The sequence below is a fragment of the Emydura macquarii genome, unplaced genomic scaffold, assembly GCF_026122565.2.
Source record: "Emydura macquarii macquarii isolate MOO-44397 ecotype Brisbane River unplaced genomic scaffold, CSIRO-AGI_Emac_v2 contig_1253, whole genome shotgun sequence".
NCBI classification, from domain to species: domain Eukaryota; kingdom Metazoa; phylum Chordata; order Testudines; family Chelidae; genus Emydura; species Emydura macquarii.
Genome location: NW_027131390.1, coordinates 11935137 through 11947112, shown reverse-complemented (window position 1 = coordinate 11947112; position 11976 = coordinate 11935137). Strand labels below are relative to the sequence as shown.

General features: G+C 45.3%; 1 protein-coding gene across 4 annotated transcripts in view; it reads left to right on the top strand.

Annotated features, from left to right (window-relative positions):
* Nucleotides 1-11976, top strand: part of SEPTIN6 (septin 6) — a 47991-nt gene that overhangs the window by 28839 nt on the left and 7176 nt on the right. For all 4 annotated transcript variants that reach the window (XM_067548164.1, XM_067548163.1, XM_067548162.1 and 1 more), the window contains exons 6-9: nt 6864-6960; nt 7261-7429; nt 8728-8860; nt 9920-10110. In XM_067548164.1, coding sequence (XP_067404265.1) covers nt 6864-6960; nt 7261-7429; nt 8728-8860; nt 9920-10110 — 590 coding nt within the window. The remainder of the gene's footprint in view (nt 1-6863; nt 6961-7260; nt 7430-8727; nt 8861-9919; nt 10111-11976) is intronic.

Sequence of the window (11976 nt, the reverse complement as noted above, 5' to 3'; positions counted from 1 at the left end):
TTCCCCTTCCCAAAAGGGCGTGCAGCACATAAGCTTTGTCCAAGTAGTAGCTCTTTCCCTCTGGCTCAGAGAAATTCTCCTATGCTGGTCTGCCTTTTCAGTGTAAAACACCATAATGCGGAGAGGGGGCAGACTTTCAAAAAAGCAGCTGTACTCCCCCTTCTGTGGGCACCTCTTGCACCCACGAAGCTGGTGTTAGCAGCTTTTGTGCTTGCAGTTGAATTGTGGCTCAGATGAGAGTCCCCGTGTCCCTCTGTTTGATCGTGGATGTAAATGCCTTGTCCCTCTTGAAAACTGACCCCTTCATGTTCCGGTCTCCTCACATCTCGGTCATTTTCTGCAGACTTTTGATGGAAAAGGCAGCTACTCTCTAAAAGTATTTGGACAGTGTTTTCTCTGGCTTTATTGAATGAGAGCATATAAAAGGGAGCCAGCTCTGCTAAGGACAAGAAGTTGGGGAAACCAGGGTTGTGGCCAGGCTCTGACACTGGCTGCTCCATTATATTGGGTGTATCACTTAACCTCTGCCTCAGTTTCCCATCTGGGTAACGCCTACCTGGAAAAAAATGGATGTGAAGTGCTAAGAATCTTTATGAGATGGCCATGCTAACTAGTGTGGATGCTTTCTGTATTTTCTGTTGTGGTTTGATCTTACCATTTGAATGGTTTTGCTGTTAGATCTCACTGTGTGCATGAATCCTCTTGCCATATAAGATTTAAAATAATTGTAGATAATATTGCAAAATGTAGACTCTCTGAGAATCTGGTGAATGACAGAGGAATAGACACTACTTCCTTAGTAATCCAAAGGTCCATGGTAAATATCCATCCATCCATCCCTTGGTAATTTCAGTTTCTCTTGAATGGGAGTTGCCATCACATATTATAAATATACTGTAAATTGCCAGCAGCTGAAACAGAGAGAGAGAGAGAGAATTCCATTTAAATCCTCAGATTAAACTGCTTTGAAACATAATTGTCAGGTTTATGAGGACTAATGATTATACAGAAAGGAATCCAAATTTGATCCAGGCAATTTATCAAGCCTGGGGAAGATGCATTCTAATAATCTGTTTTATTAATTGCATGAAACAAATCTGCTTAGACTTCAGGTGGGAGAGAGAACCTGGCAGAGTGATTGAAACTAATAATAATAGTAAATAAGGCAAAAGCAGAGAGATTCTTTACTTTCTAAATTTAAATTTAGTGCAGAAGATGGGATTAGCCTATTTGAAAGACTTCCCTAAAAGACTTCCCCATTCCTTTTCTCACTTCTTCTCAGATCTACATACCAAGGGCAGAATTGAGTTTCTCTTAAAATATCAGATCATTTGTATCTGTGCAAATCAAAACATGCCTGAATTAGGAGGATCAGTTAATTCCTATTACATTGATGCTATTGCTCGGTTACTTGATTTGATCTGGAGGAATTGGCGGGGCTGTTTGCTTGTTTAGTGCATTTTTTAAAAGGTTGTGTCAAGAGTGCAAGGAGCGTTGCATGGGCCGTTCTTTCATGATAGCTTGTAAAAATCCAAATGAACTAAAATTAGAATAGCAAAGGAAACTAAAATAACAGCCCGATGATAAAATAATTCAGACAGATGGCGTGTTGTCTTGTGGGCAGAGCATGGGATTTTGAGCCAGAATGCTTGGGTTGTATTCCTCCTTCCATCACACACTTGTTTCATGACCTTAGGAAAGCTACTTTAGTTTACTCATGTGTAAAATGGGGATGACGCTTGCGTATTTCACAGGGATGTTGTGAGGCTTGATTGATTGTAAAGTGCTTTGGATTACTCGCATGAAATATTAGCTAGAAGTTCAAAGGCATAGTGAGGGCATAAGCATCCAGATTTGGTAATAGGCAAACTTATAAAACCTCCGGGTTTGTTATCAGAAAGCAAAGAGCCAATAAGTTAAATGTAAAGCCCTACTGTGATGAGAGAACATTAGATCTGAAAGAGCCAGGATATCATAAGAATGTCACTATAAAGAGAATCTGCAGACTCATTTCAGCGAATATTCCAATCTTTCTGAATTGACTTTCCAAGAAGCTCGGTGGAAATCTGGGAGCCAGCTCTGAGACTTTCCAGAGAGACTTTCTAGGCTCGTAAAGTGCTAGTACTGTGCAATAACTGCAGTTTATAAACTGGGCATTGTGAAAGGATGGTTCTGACTGGTGGTCTGTGTTTGCAGCATAATTGCATGAATTGGTACCCAAAACACTTCCTGAAGGCAGTAATGTACCTCCAGCATCTACAGCTTGAGAGAACCACACTTCTCAGGTGGCTGATGGCGCTTATTCCTCAGCCGGGTACTGCACGGCATGCTCTGCTTGCCCTGGATCTCACTAGAACCGTGTGCTGTTGCTTATGTGACTGGCAAGTTTTAAACGGGACTTGGGGAATTCCTGGAGGTCAAAGTCACATTAGAGCAAAATTAATCACCATAGCCTGCGCTAGCCCTGGGAAGAACCCATTCATTGTGAGATATTAATAGAACTGTTGTATTAGCCAAACTGGCCCCCTTCAGTTATCCAAGTCTCTGCAAGCACTGAGCACTGAGATTAAGCTTTTGATCAACTATTCAATTGGAAGCCACAGATCTAATACAGCTTTACACAGTCTATGCCCCGGAAGCGTAGGAATTCAGAGAGACCCTAGGCAATGCTGGCGCTCCCAAGCAAGATTCTCAAAACATCAGGAGACTGTTGTAAAAACAATAAAACAAACCAACTGGTCATCTGAAGATTGAACTCGTTCAGAAAGGGTGACCAACATCCAGCAATACAACCCATGGACTGTAAACTGGTCCTGTGTGGTGCCCAGCCAGACCTGCTTGATACCTGAACTGCAAGCAAACCAATGGCAAAAACAAAGGGGTGAAAAGAGGTGAAATGAATGCTGGTTATGAGGCTCCTAAAGAACCAGAAGTACAGGTCCAGGAATTTTTGTGTGTCATCCGCCAGGCTGGGAACAATGAAGAACTCGAGATGGGTGCCAATGGGCAGCTGCAACCTAAAATGACTGGTGGGTAATGGAAAGCCAAGGGTCACCAGTAGGAAGCACGTCAGCTGTAATATGTACATACATACTCTTATGCTCAGACATAGACACCAACATGAAATCCCACCATGTCTTCATGACCAAACTCAGGCCAGCTGCCAGTGGAAGGTTCTCAACTGCCGCAGAGATGGTATCGCGCTCTCTGGAAAAAGCATTTTATAGTCTTGGAAAGAAGCCTGTACTTTCTCCCTTTAAGTACATGAATTTTCTTGGACAGTTTCTAACAGTTGTTCATCAGTGTAGACTAATGGTGACCCGTGTCATGGTGACAAACACAGCGTAAATGCCTGGATAGGCTAAAGACCACATTCGGTTCTTAGTTACCCCACTTACACACCTTCAGTAACAGCGTCGGTTTTTCCTGACTTACGCCAGTGTAACTGAGGGTGGAATTTGGCCCTTGATCTCACTGGTTCGTCTCTTTTAGTCTGGTTACGTTTTTATCTGTTTTATATTTGTTTTCTGGATGCTGTGTTTGGCTGCTCCTACATAGTTCTGTGGGAAACAAATTTCCCATTCATAACCCTGGAGGTGGTAATATCCTGTTTTTCTGGGCTGTTCCTGAAGTAGATTCATTCCACTTCCCTGTGTAGAAGTTTCCCTTTTAGGTCTCTGAACTGTGTTTGTGGGGGGTGCTTGTAATTCTTCTGGCTGAAAAACCAAATACATTTAAACGAGGACACAAAATGACTCCAATTCAATAACTGTTTAGTTATTTCTTTAAATGTACAATGCTGTATTCCCAGCCCTTCCCAGTTAGCTGATTTCCCGCAGATGTCTGCTTTCCAGCTGAGAGGCTGGAGTCTTCCCTTTGGCTGCTTTTCCTCCTGAAGCTCTTTGTTCCATCATGGAGAGGGAGTTAAACCTGAACATAATAGGCCCAAATCTGTGCTGACATAGGCCTACGCCCCTCCAATCCCATTGTTTTTGGTGGGAGTGTAGAGGTGCGTGTCCCTACAGAAGGTAGCCCAGGATGTCCTCAGGGTATTGAACAACTGCATGGTCCAGCAGAACTGAGAGCCGATCTCAGCACTCAGTCTTTTTTTTTTTTTTTTTTTTTTTACACACAATATATTCACGTCTTTACGCCGACCACAGGATGACAGCAGTGTGGCCCAGGAGAAAGCCACATGGCTCCTCCTGGTCTGTCAGTGCTCACAGACAGTTTCATAGTGTCTGTTAGTTAGTTAGTTGTAGTTCGTAGCCTGATTTAAACCCAAGTATTGTATTTTTATGTCACTGATATGTGCAGGTGGAGAATAGCTTCTAATCCTTTGGTTGAAGCTCACATCATTAAAATTACTAGGAACTTAATCCTGCTCTACACAAGTCAACAGGAGAACTCGCATGGCAGGATCAGTGACTACTAACATACTAGCTGTTCTCAATGCACCACTGAGTCCACCCCCACCTTTCCTTTTGATCCTTGAGGCCCAGAGATTCACACACACACACCCTTTTCTTCCCTACTAACTTCCAAAAGCTCTGAGGTCATGTCTGACCGTCCTTCAGGCCGACTGCGGCTGGCTCTGGTTCCCTTTGGGATTGATACTCGACTCAAGCATGGTGATTACAGAATGGGGGGCTGATGCTTCCTCCCCTTTCCTAGGACTCAGCCTGCTGCTCCCCCATGATGCCAGTATCCTGCATCAGCTCCAGGGTTAAGGGCAGATCTCTGGTATCTGACTCTGAACCACTGTCTTTCAGTGAGTGGTCTGAACCGGCTGTCATATAGCCCTTTCAACTTAAAAACAAATCTCCCCACGTTCCCCTGTCCAAGTGCTTCATGCTCCTATTGACTCTGGTCACTAATCCAGCACATTTTCAACTGTTTGTGATCTTAAATCCTCCTCCTTTATTCCTGTGAGCAAAGCCAACGTTATTGATCTTACTGGTATAATTGGTGTCCTAAGGCTACATTAATTACTCAGAATTCAGTGCAGCTTAATGACTCTTACTAGCAAATGTCACTGCCTGTTATCCAGCATATGGCGCTGGGGAGGGAAGAGGGGGCAGCGGAGCTGGCTGCTTATTGTAAACGATGAAACCCAGAGCGTTTCAAGAGCGCTATAATCCTCTGCCCACCCACCCTTCAGATCTAGTTTATCACACAGCAGACACTGTAACATTTTTAGTTCAGCTTCTGCAGTTTTTCTGGCAGGTTTTAGAGTGTACCCACAAGCCCCTGGCAGTTGACTAGTAGCAGCAACCTAACGTTTATAGAGCCCTTTTTACGTTTTTCAAGCTTGAACCTGCACAATGTCCCTTTGAAGGTGCTGAGTGTGGTCCCTATTTTACTGAATGGGCAGCTGAGACTCGGAGGTTATGTGGCATGACCAAGGTCACAGAAAGAATTGGTAGCAGAGCTGGGAATAGACCCTGGAAGTGTCTGGCTTCAAACCCTACACTCAGTTTAGTAGGCCTTGCTGCGTTCCACTACTCGTGGGATGCCAATATCCCAAAATGAAAAGACGGGTGATGTTCTCAGATCTCTCAGGCTGCGACTGCCTTGAGTTGGAGAGCAGCCTCCATTAACCTTTTTGTACACCTGGCAGTGAGAGCAAGACCATGCTCCAAAGCCTGGAAACCGGCACTGCAAAGACAAATGGTCACGCAGAGAGGATCGCTCTAAAGTTTACAAGATGTGCAAGGGCAGTGAAAAATGTGCATTCCTTGAAGGATTAGCAGGCAAACTGGAGCTGTGATGCAGTCAGGATTATTTTTAGCTGGACTAATCCCTGTCCTTTCCCAAGACAAGTCCTAGAGTCCATGTGCTTGTAGGAAAACTAAGTTAACATATCTCAGCTAGTCAGAGCATCACTTCCGTTCTCCATTTCTATGCTATTCCAAAACGTATCTCCTGGATTTGTCCCCCTAACTTGACCTGGGAATCACCCCTTGCCTCTGTTGTGGAGTGAGTCAGTTGCTGCCATTGGCAAAGGGTTCACGAGGTGTGTTTGTGAAGCAGTCCAAGGCTGAGTCAACAGAGCGAAAACGATTAGAGAATCCCGTTTGATCTGAAGGCTCTTGTGTGAGACTGGACCTGTCTGAGGGTTGGTGGTAGGCAGAGCCTTTTATTTCTTGGTTGCAGGTTCAAATGCAGAGCAGGCCCTGGTAATTGCAGCTTGTTGCCATCTTGCTGGTTTTATGTCAGCTCCCATTAACCACTTCCCTACATTGAGACAAACCACCACGACTGGCATCTTGGGGCAGGCACGGTGCAGAGGCCAATGTATGAATGGGACTGGAGACTGACCTACCCCCATAGACATGAGGGTCCCTTCTGGTGAGGGCTGAGGCATGTAGGCAGGGAAGGCTGCTTCTGTTCTATGGCTAAAGCTCCACGGAACAGCCTCCAGGACTTTCAAGATGGCCACATTCGTGATTGTGTCTCACACTTCACTCATGTGCATGTCTTAAAGAGGGGAAACCTGCGATAGCTGAAGAAAGCAAAGGAGGCTCTGAGAGGTCTTGTGCTGCTTCCACTCCCACCCAGGACCAGCTCCTGAGTCAGACCAAGCCTGCGAGGACAAAAGCAAAGCCGGTCATGATGCACAGAGTTGTCTGTCTATGCTCTGACGCTGGGTAGCTCGGCTTGCTCCAGACTTGGGGGTGTGCCTGGCAAGGTAATGACTAGAGAACAGCAACGTTAGCTACAGAGTTAATCCCAAAAGCCCTTTTTTGTCTCGCCCCAGGGCCATGGCCGTGCCCCATTTCAGTGCGTGGGTTTATGGGGCGGAGACTGTTTAAGTAGCCATAAGCAAAGGGACTAATACAGACTTGTTGCAAATGTTTCAGGCCCACTTGCCATTTGCAGTGATTGGCAGCACAGAGGAACTGAAAATTGGAAACAAAATGATGAAGGCCCGTCAGTATCCGTGGGGCACGGTGCAGGGTGAGTGCTGGGTGCGCTGGGACCATTCTCCCCAGAGGAAGTGTGATCTCATAGTTGGATGCAGAACTGAGTCCCGGTCAGTCCCCTGCTTTAGCTCTGCTGCTGATTTGGGCATCTCCATTAGGGATTACCTCCATCTCCTTTAACGCATCACTGTGTGGTGCGTCTCCTAAGGGAAGCAGCTTTCTGTGCTAGAAAGAGTTACGGAAGTCTCTTCGTGGGGTTGGGTGGAGCTGAGGGGTAGCTGTAGAAGACCTGTGTGTCTCTCCCCGTGTAACCCCTTGTCACAACTCTGTGCAGTTGAGAATGAAGCTCACTGCGACTTCGTGAAGCTGAGAGAGATGCTGATCCGCGTGAACATGGAGGATCTTCGCGAGCAGACCCACACGCGTCACTACGAGCTGTACCGGCGATGCAAACTGGAGGAGATGGGATTTAAAGACACCGACCCAGACAGCAAACCATTCAGGTACGATCCCTGGAGCACTGAGAGCAGGGAGCTTGAGGGAGACGTGTGTTGGCCCTGGCAGGGGGCCTGGGTCCTGTACAGCACATGCTGGTGTACCGTGACCTGGTTCTGCAGAAAAATCCTGCCTCCTGAAGTGGGAGAGCAGCTCCCACAGCTCGTTAACCCCTTGGCAGGGGCCCAACCAAGGTGAGAGAGAGAAGGGGAGAAGGAGAAATGAAGGGAAGGTGGTGCATGAATGAGGGGGGGAGGGGAATTCTAGAAGCAGAGAGAAGGGAGGGAAATAATGTCTTTGTAAAGCTGAGGCGCCTCCTGCCTCATCAATGGGGTGGTTTCCCTTTGAACAAACATCCATCTATAAACACTGTGGCTGACTGACTACCCAGTCTGCTCCTGCCAGTATCCAGAGGTGATCTCTGCTATTCTCTTCCACCCAGCCATGGCTGCAGAAGCAGCAGAGACCCGGGGAAAGGCTAGCACAGTGCTGGCAGGTGGTGGTGGTTGGAGGTAGAGGGTTTGTTAGCTAAACCGTGAGGCCGGGGAGCCTATCCATTTTAATGTATGGCAGTGGTGTGATGATGCACAGAGCTAATCAAGGAAAGGCCCTTGGAGACGTATGGATTAGTGAGCAATGTGTGTGTTATGTATGGATGAAGGGGTTTGATGGGGAAGGTCTGATCTAAAGCCCACTGAAATAAATTGAAAGCCTCCCATTGACCTCAAAGAGCTGTGGACATGGAAGAGCGGGAAAGGAAAATGAGCCTGGGTGAAGAGGAATGTGGGGCTGGGAGTGTGTGTGTGTGTGTGTGTGTGTGTGGGGGGGGGGGGGAGAGGAGGGGGAGAGGGAGGTGGGAGGAAGCAGTGCAAGGAAAAAAAATCGATTTTGTAATGGGGATGTGAGAATCTCATAGACTTGGAGTGTTTTGTGGTACTCCATCTTCTCTGAAGCAAAGTCCGTGTTAGGTTTGAGGAGGGTGTGGTACTTGGGATGTTCATTGATTGGCACATAACTAATTGTTCTTTAGCAGTCACTCAAATGGATTGCAAAACAGGACTGATCTAACCTGCCAAGTTTGGATCTGGAGTCAAACTTCCCCAGAGTCCTGAGGGTGTTGGGATGTGGGGTTTGATTTGGCCTCTTCTCTTCTGATCATTGGTGGCATTTGAGCAACATGGTCAAATTCTGCTCTGTCCAGTGCATTCACTCCAGCCATCATCCTCATGAATGTTAGTGGAGATGCACGAAATGGGAGCAGAACTTAGACCACTGATTATTAGTGGGGCGTTTCTTCCCTCCTTAGCTTACAAGAGACTTATGAGGCCAAGAGGAATGAGTTTCTGGGGGAACTGCAGAAAAAGGAGGAGGAGATGAGGCAAATGTTCGTCCAGAGAGTCAAGGAGAAAGAAGCTGAACTTAAGGAAGCCGAAAAAGAGGTAAAGACAGCTCTCTGTCTGTCTCCAGTCCATCCACTGTTGTGAGCATTACATTCACCTCAAAAAAGTTGGTGCTGAAATTGCCATTATGTGTAGAGAACGTGGCCCAGCTTCATGGAGACGTTCCGTAAAGAGAAAAAGGGCCAAATTTGGCTAAGGAACGGAGTGTGGTGTTGTCTGTTTCCGAGGGGCGGGGATGCAAGATTCTGGTAGCCATCACAATGGAAGACAATATCACAGTACCTTAAATAAATGCATCACTTCCACTGTGCTATGTCAGTGTGCATGGCCTAGGGAAAACTGGGATCTCCTTGTCCAGTTGTGATCCCTGGTCTGTTTTCTTCCCATTTGCTTGATTAAACTCCCCTCCCAAGTGTGTGCCAAGATGCAAGGAATGAAACTAGGTCCTTGAAAGAAGATTAATCCTCAGTCTGTTTTCTCAATATGCAGGGAATTTAAACACACAATTTCCTGAGCCTCAGAAGGGGAATAAATTCTGTAGTGTGATGGATTGTGAGAATAAAGTTTATGGCATGAAATAGCTATAATCCATTTCTGGCTGTTGGAGCATAAAGCCAATAATTTACTAAACTCTTCAGTTAATTAGATAATTAAGAAGAATTTAAGAAATAACCCAAATATCCCATTAGAAAATAAAATAAATGAATTAAAATAAATTAAAAAACAAAAGTTGACTGCTACTTTAAGTAAACAGCATCTACCACTTGTCCCGTCCCATCCTTCCCATCCTCAGTGACATATATTCATAAAATATTACCTAGATTGTAAATATTTTGGGGTAAGGACTGTATGCTACTCTGTTTATACAATACCTAGCACAATGGGGGGCCTGCGGCACTACTGTAATAAGCATGTAATTTCCATGGGCTGTATATCATGTTATGAACCTGTGATGGCAGTCTCATGGGATCCTTATGAACTCCTCCGAGGAGAGTCAGATGGAGGAAGAATCAGTCCGGTGTCTCGATGTTCTCTGGAATAGAATGCTGCTAATGCCTTGTTCTGCTTTGATGACCTGCCCCTGTTTATTCACTCTAGCTGCATGAGAAGTTTGATCGTCTCAAGAAGTTGCATCAGGATGAGAAAAAAAAGCTGGAGGACAAGAAGAAATCTCTGGACGATGAAGTAAATGCATTTAAACAGAGGAAGACGGCAGCCGAATTGCTCCAGTCTCAGGCCCAGCAGGCTGGAGGATCACAGACTCTTAAAAGGGATAAGGAGAGAAAAAAGTAAGTGGTTAATCTGGTGGTATGTGTGTCCTGGTAATGATTTTCCTTTATTAGTTTCTAGAGGTGAACTGGATTCTTCTCATTTCAACCTCTCTCAGTACCATTTCTCACTCAGTGGAACCCGTCATCCCGAAGGGCCGACTTTTCAGTGAGATAAACCTTCAGCCTCTGAATAATTCAGGCTCAGGCTGAATAATAGCTTGAAGCTGTTGACCGTCACGTTTCATCTCGAAGAGCAAAGAACTGCAGTGCTAATTAGGTGACATAATGTTGTGATTCCCATTTTTGGTAGGATTCAGCTTTCTTTCCCCCTTTCTATGCCATGTCATTCACATAAAACCAACCTGGTGTGGTACTTGTTCAGGGGCCTCCCATGCTTTCCTGTTGACAATATGCGAGCACCATGAGAGTTAATGCACATGAGTCTCATGGGGTTTAGAGAGATGCAAGAGGATGGGGGCCAGACCGAGCTCAGTTTGTCATAGTTAGAATATATAAAAGCAAGGAGAGCCCTGTAGCCACTTGGAGGTGTCATCGGTTTGGGCAGTGGATGTATCAAAAGATGAACAGAGGAGCTTCTCTTCCGTCATTAACCTGTTTGTGTAAGTGAAGGTTTTTCCTTGCCTGGAGCTCTTTCTATAGCTCCTGGATACATTGTGGAAATTTTCCATTGGAGCGAATCACTTTAGATACATGCAGATCCTAGGACTTTTATTTGTTACTTAATGAATTCTAGCTGCTTCAGAACAACATAACTCAGGTAATAGTTTCCCATTGGAAAATGTGAGAAGCTGATGTGTGATTGGAACGAGGTGAAGAGATTAAGATTGAAAGGAGGCTTTCAGTGGTATTACTTTGGTGGGAAAACTAGTGTAACAGAGTGGAGAATTGGGTCCATTACAACCACTGGAGAGCAACTAGAGAGTCATGCATATTTAAACAGCCTGTCATTCCACCCAGAAGTGGACAGTTATAATTTCTTGGCTGTGACAGTACGTTACCTGAGACAGAGTTCCACTGCCATCTTGTGTCTGTACTAGCAGCATTGTGCATATAGATCCCATTAGTTATATTTACAGTTTTCATGTTTGACACCAGTCTACACCATCTGTGCAAATGCAGAGTAAATATTGCATGCGGTCAGCTGTCCTAACAAAACCAATTAGTCCTATTAATGTGAAGAGTACAGGAGATGCCCGAGGAGCCGGATGAAAATGTTGGTCACAACAGGATAGCCCCTCTGTGTTGGGATTATTTTGTAGTGGTTTCATCCCTTGTTCAGCAGTTAAGAATCAGGTCCAGCATTTAAGATACCATTTTAGGTTTCAGCTCAGTTCTTTTAAACTGCTACAGTCTCCGTATTTCTCTGGGCTGCATAAATCTTGTAAGGCTCTAGCTGCTGACTAATTAGCTTTTCTGCCCTTTCCCCATATGTTGGTTCCTTCAGCCTCCTAGTCATTTTTATTTCTGTTTTAAGTTCCCTGCACTTAGTTACTGAGGTGGCTGGGGCTGATTTCAGTGATCTGTCCTCCACCTTGTCTCGTGCCTTGCTGTATATTCTGCACATGTTCCACATTTAGAACTCACTGACATCCATAAAGAACATGCACAGTTATTTGCACTGTGGACTGAAGACTTTTTGCCCTAAGGCTGATCTTGCCTGAGCTGTATAGAAAGAGATATTAACTTATTCCATGACATGATGTCTCTATACGGTATAAACAGCTCTAGAAGCACCCAGGCGTGCTCTGTGTATCTGAACTCAGACGCCACCTCTATGTATCATTCTTAGAATTCAGGATGATTAGGCCAAAAAGGTTTGGTACTGCCTTCACTGAAAAGTTTAAGGGCCCAGAAAACACCATC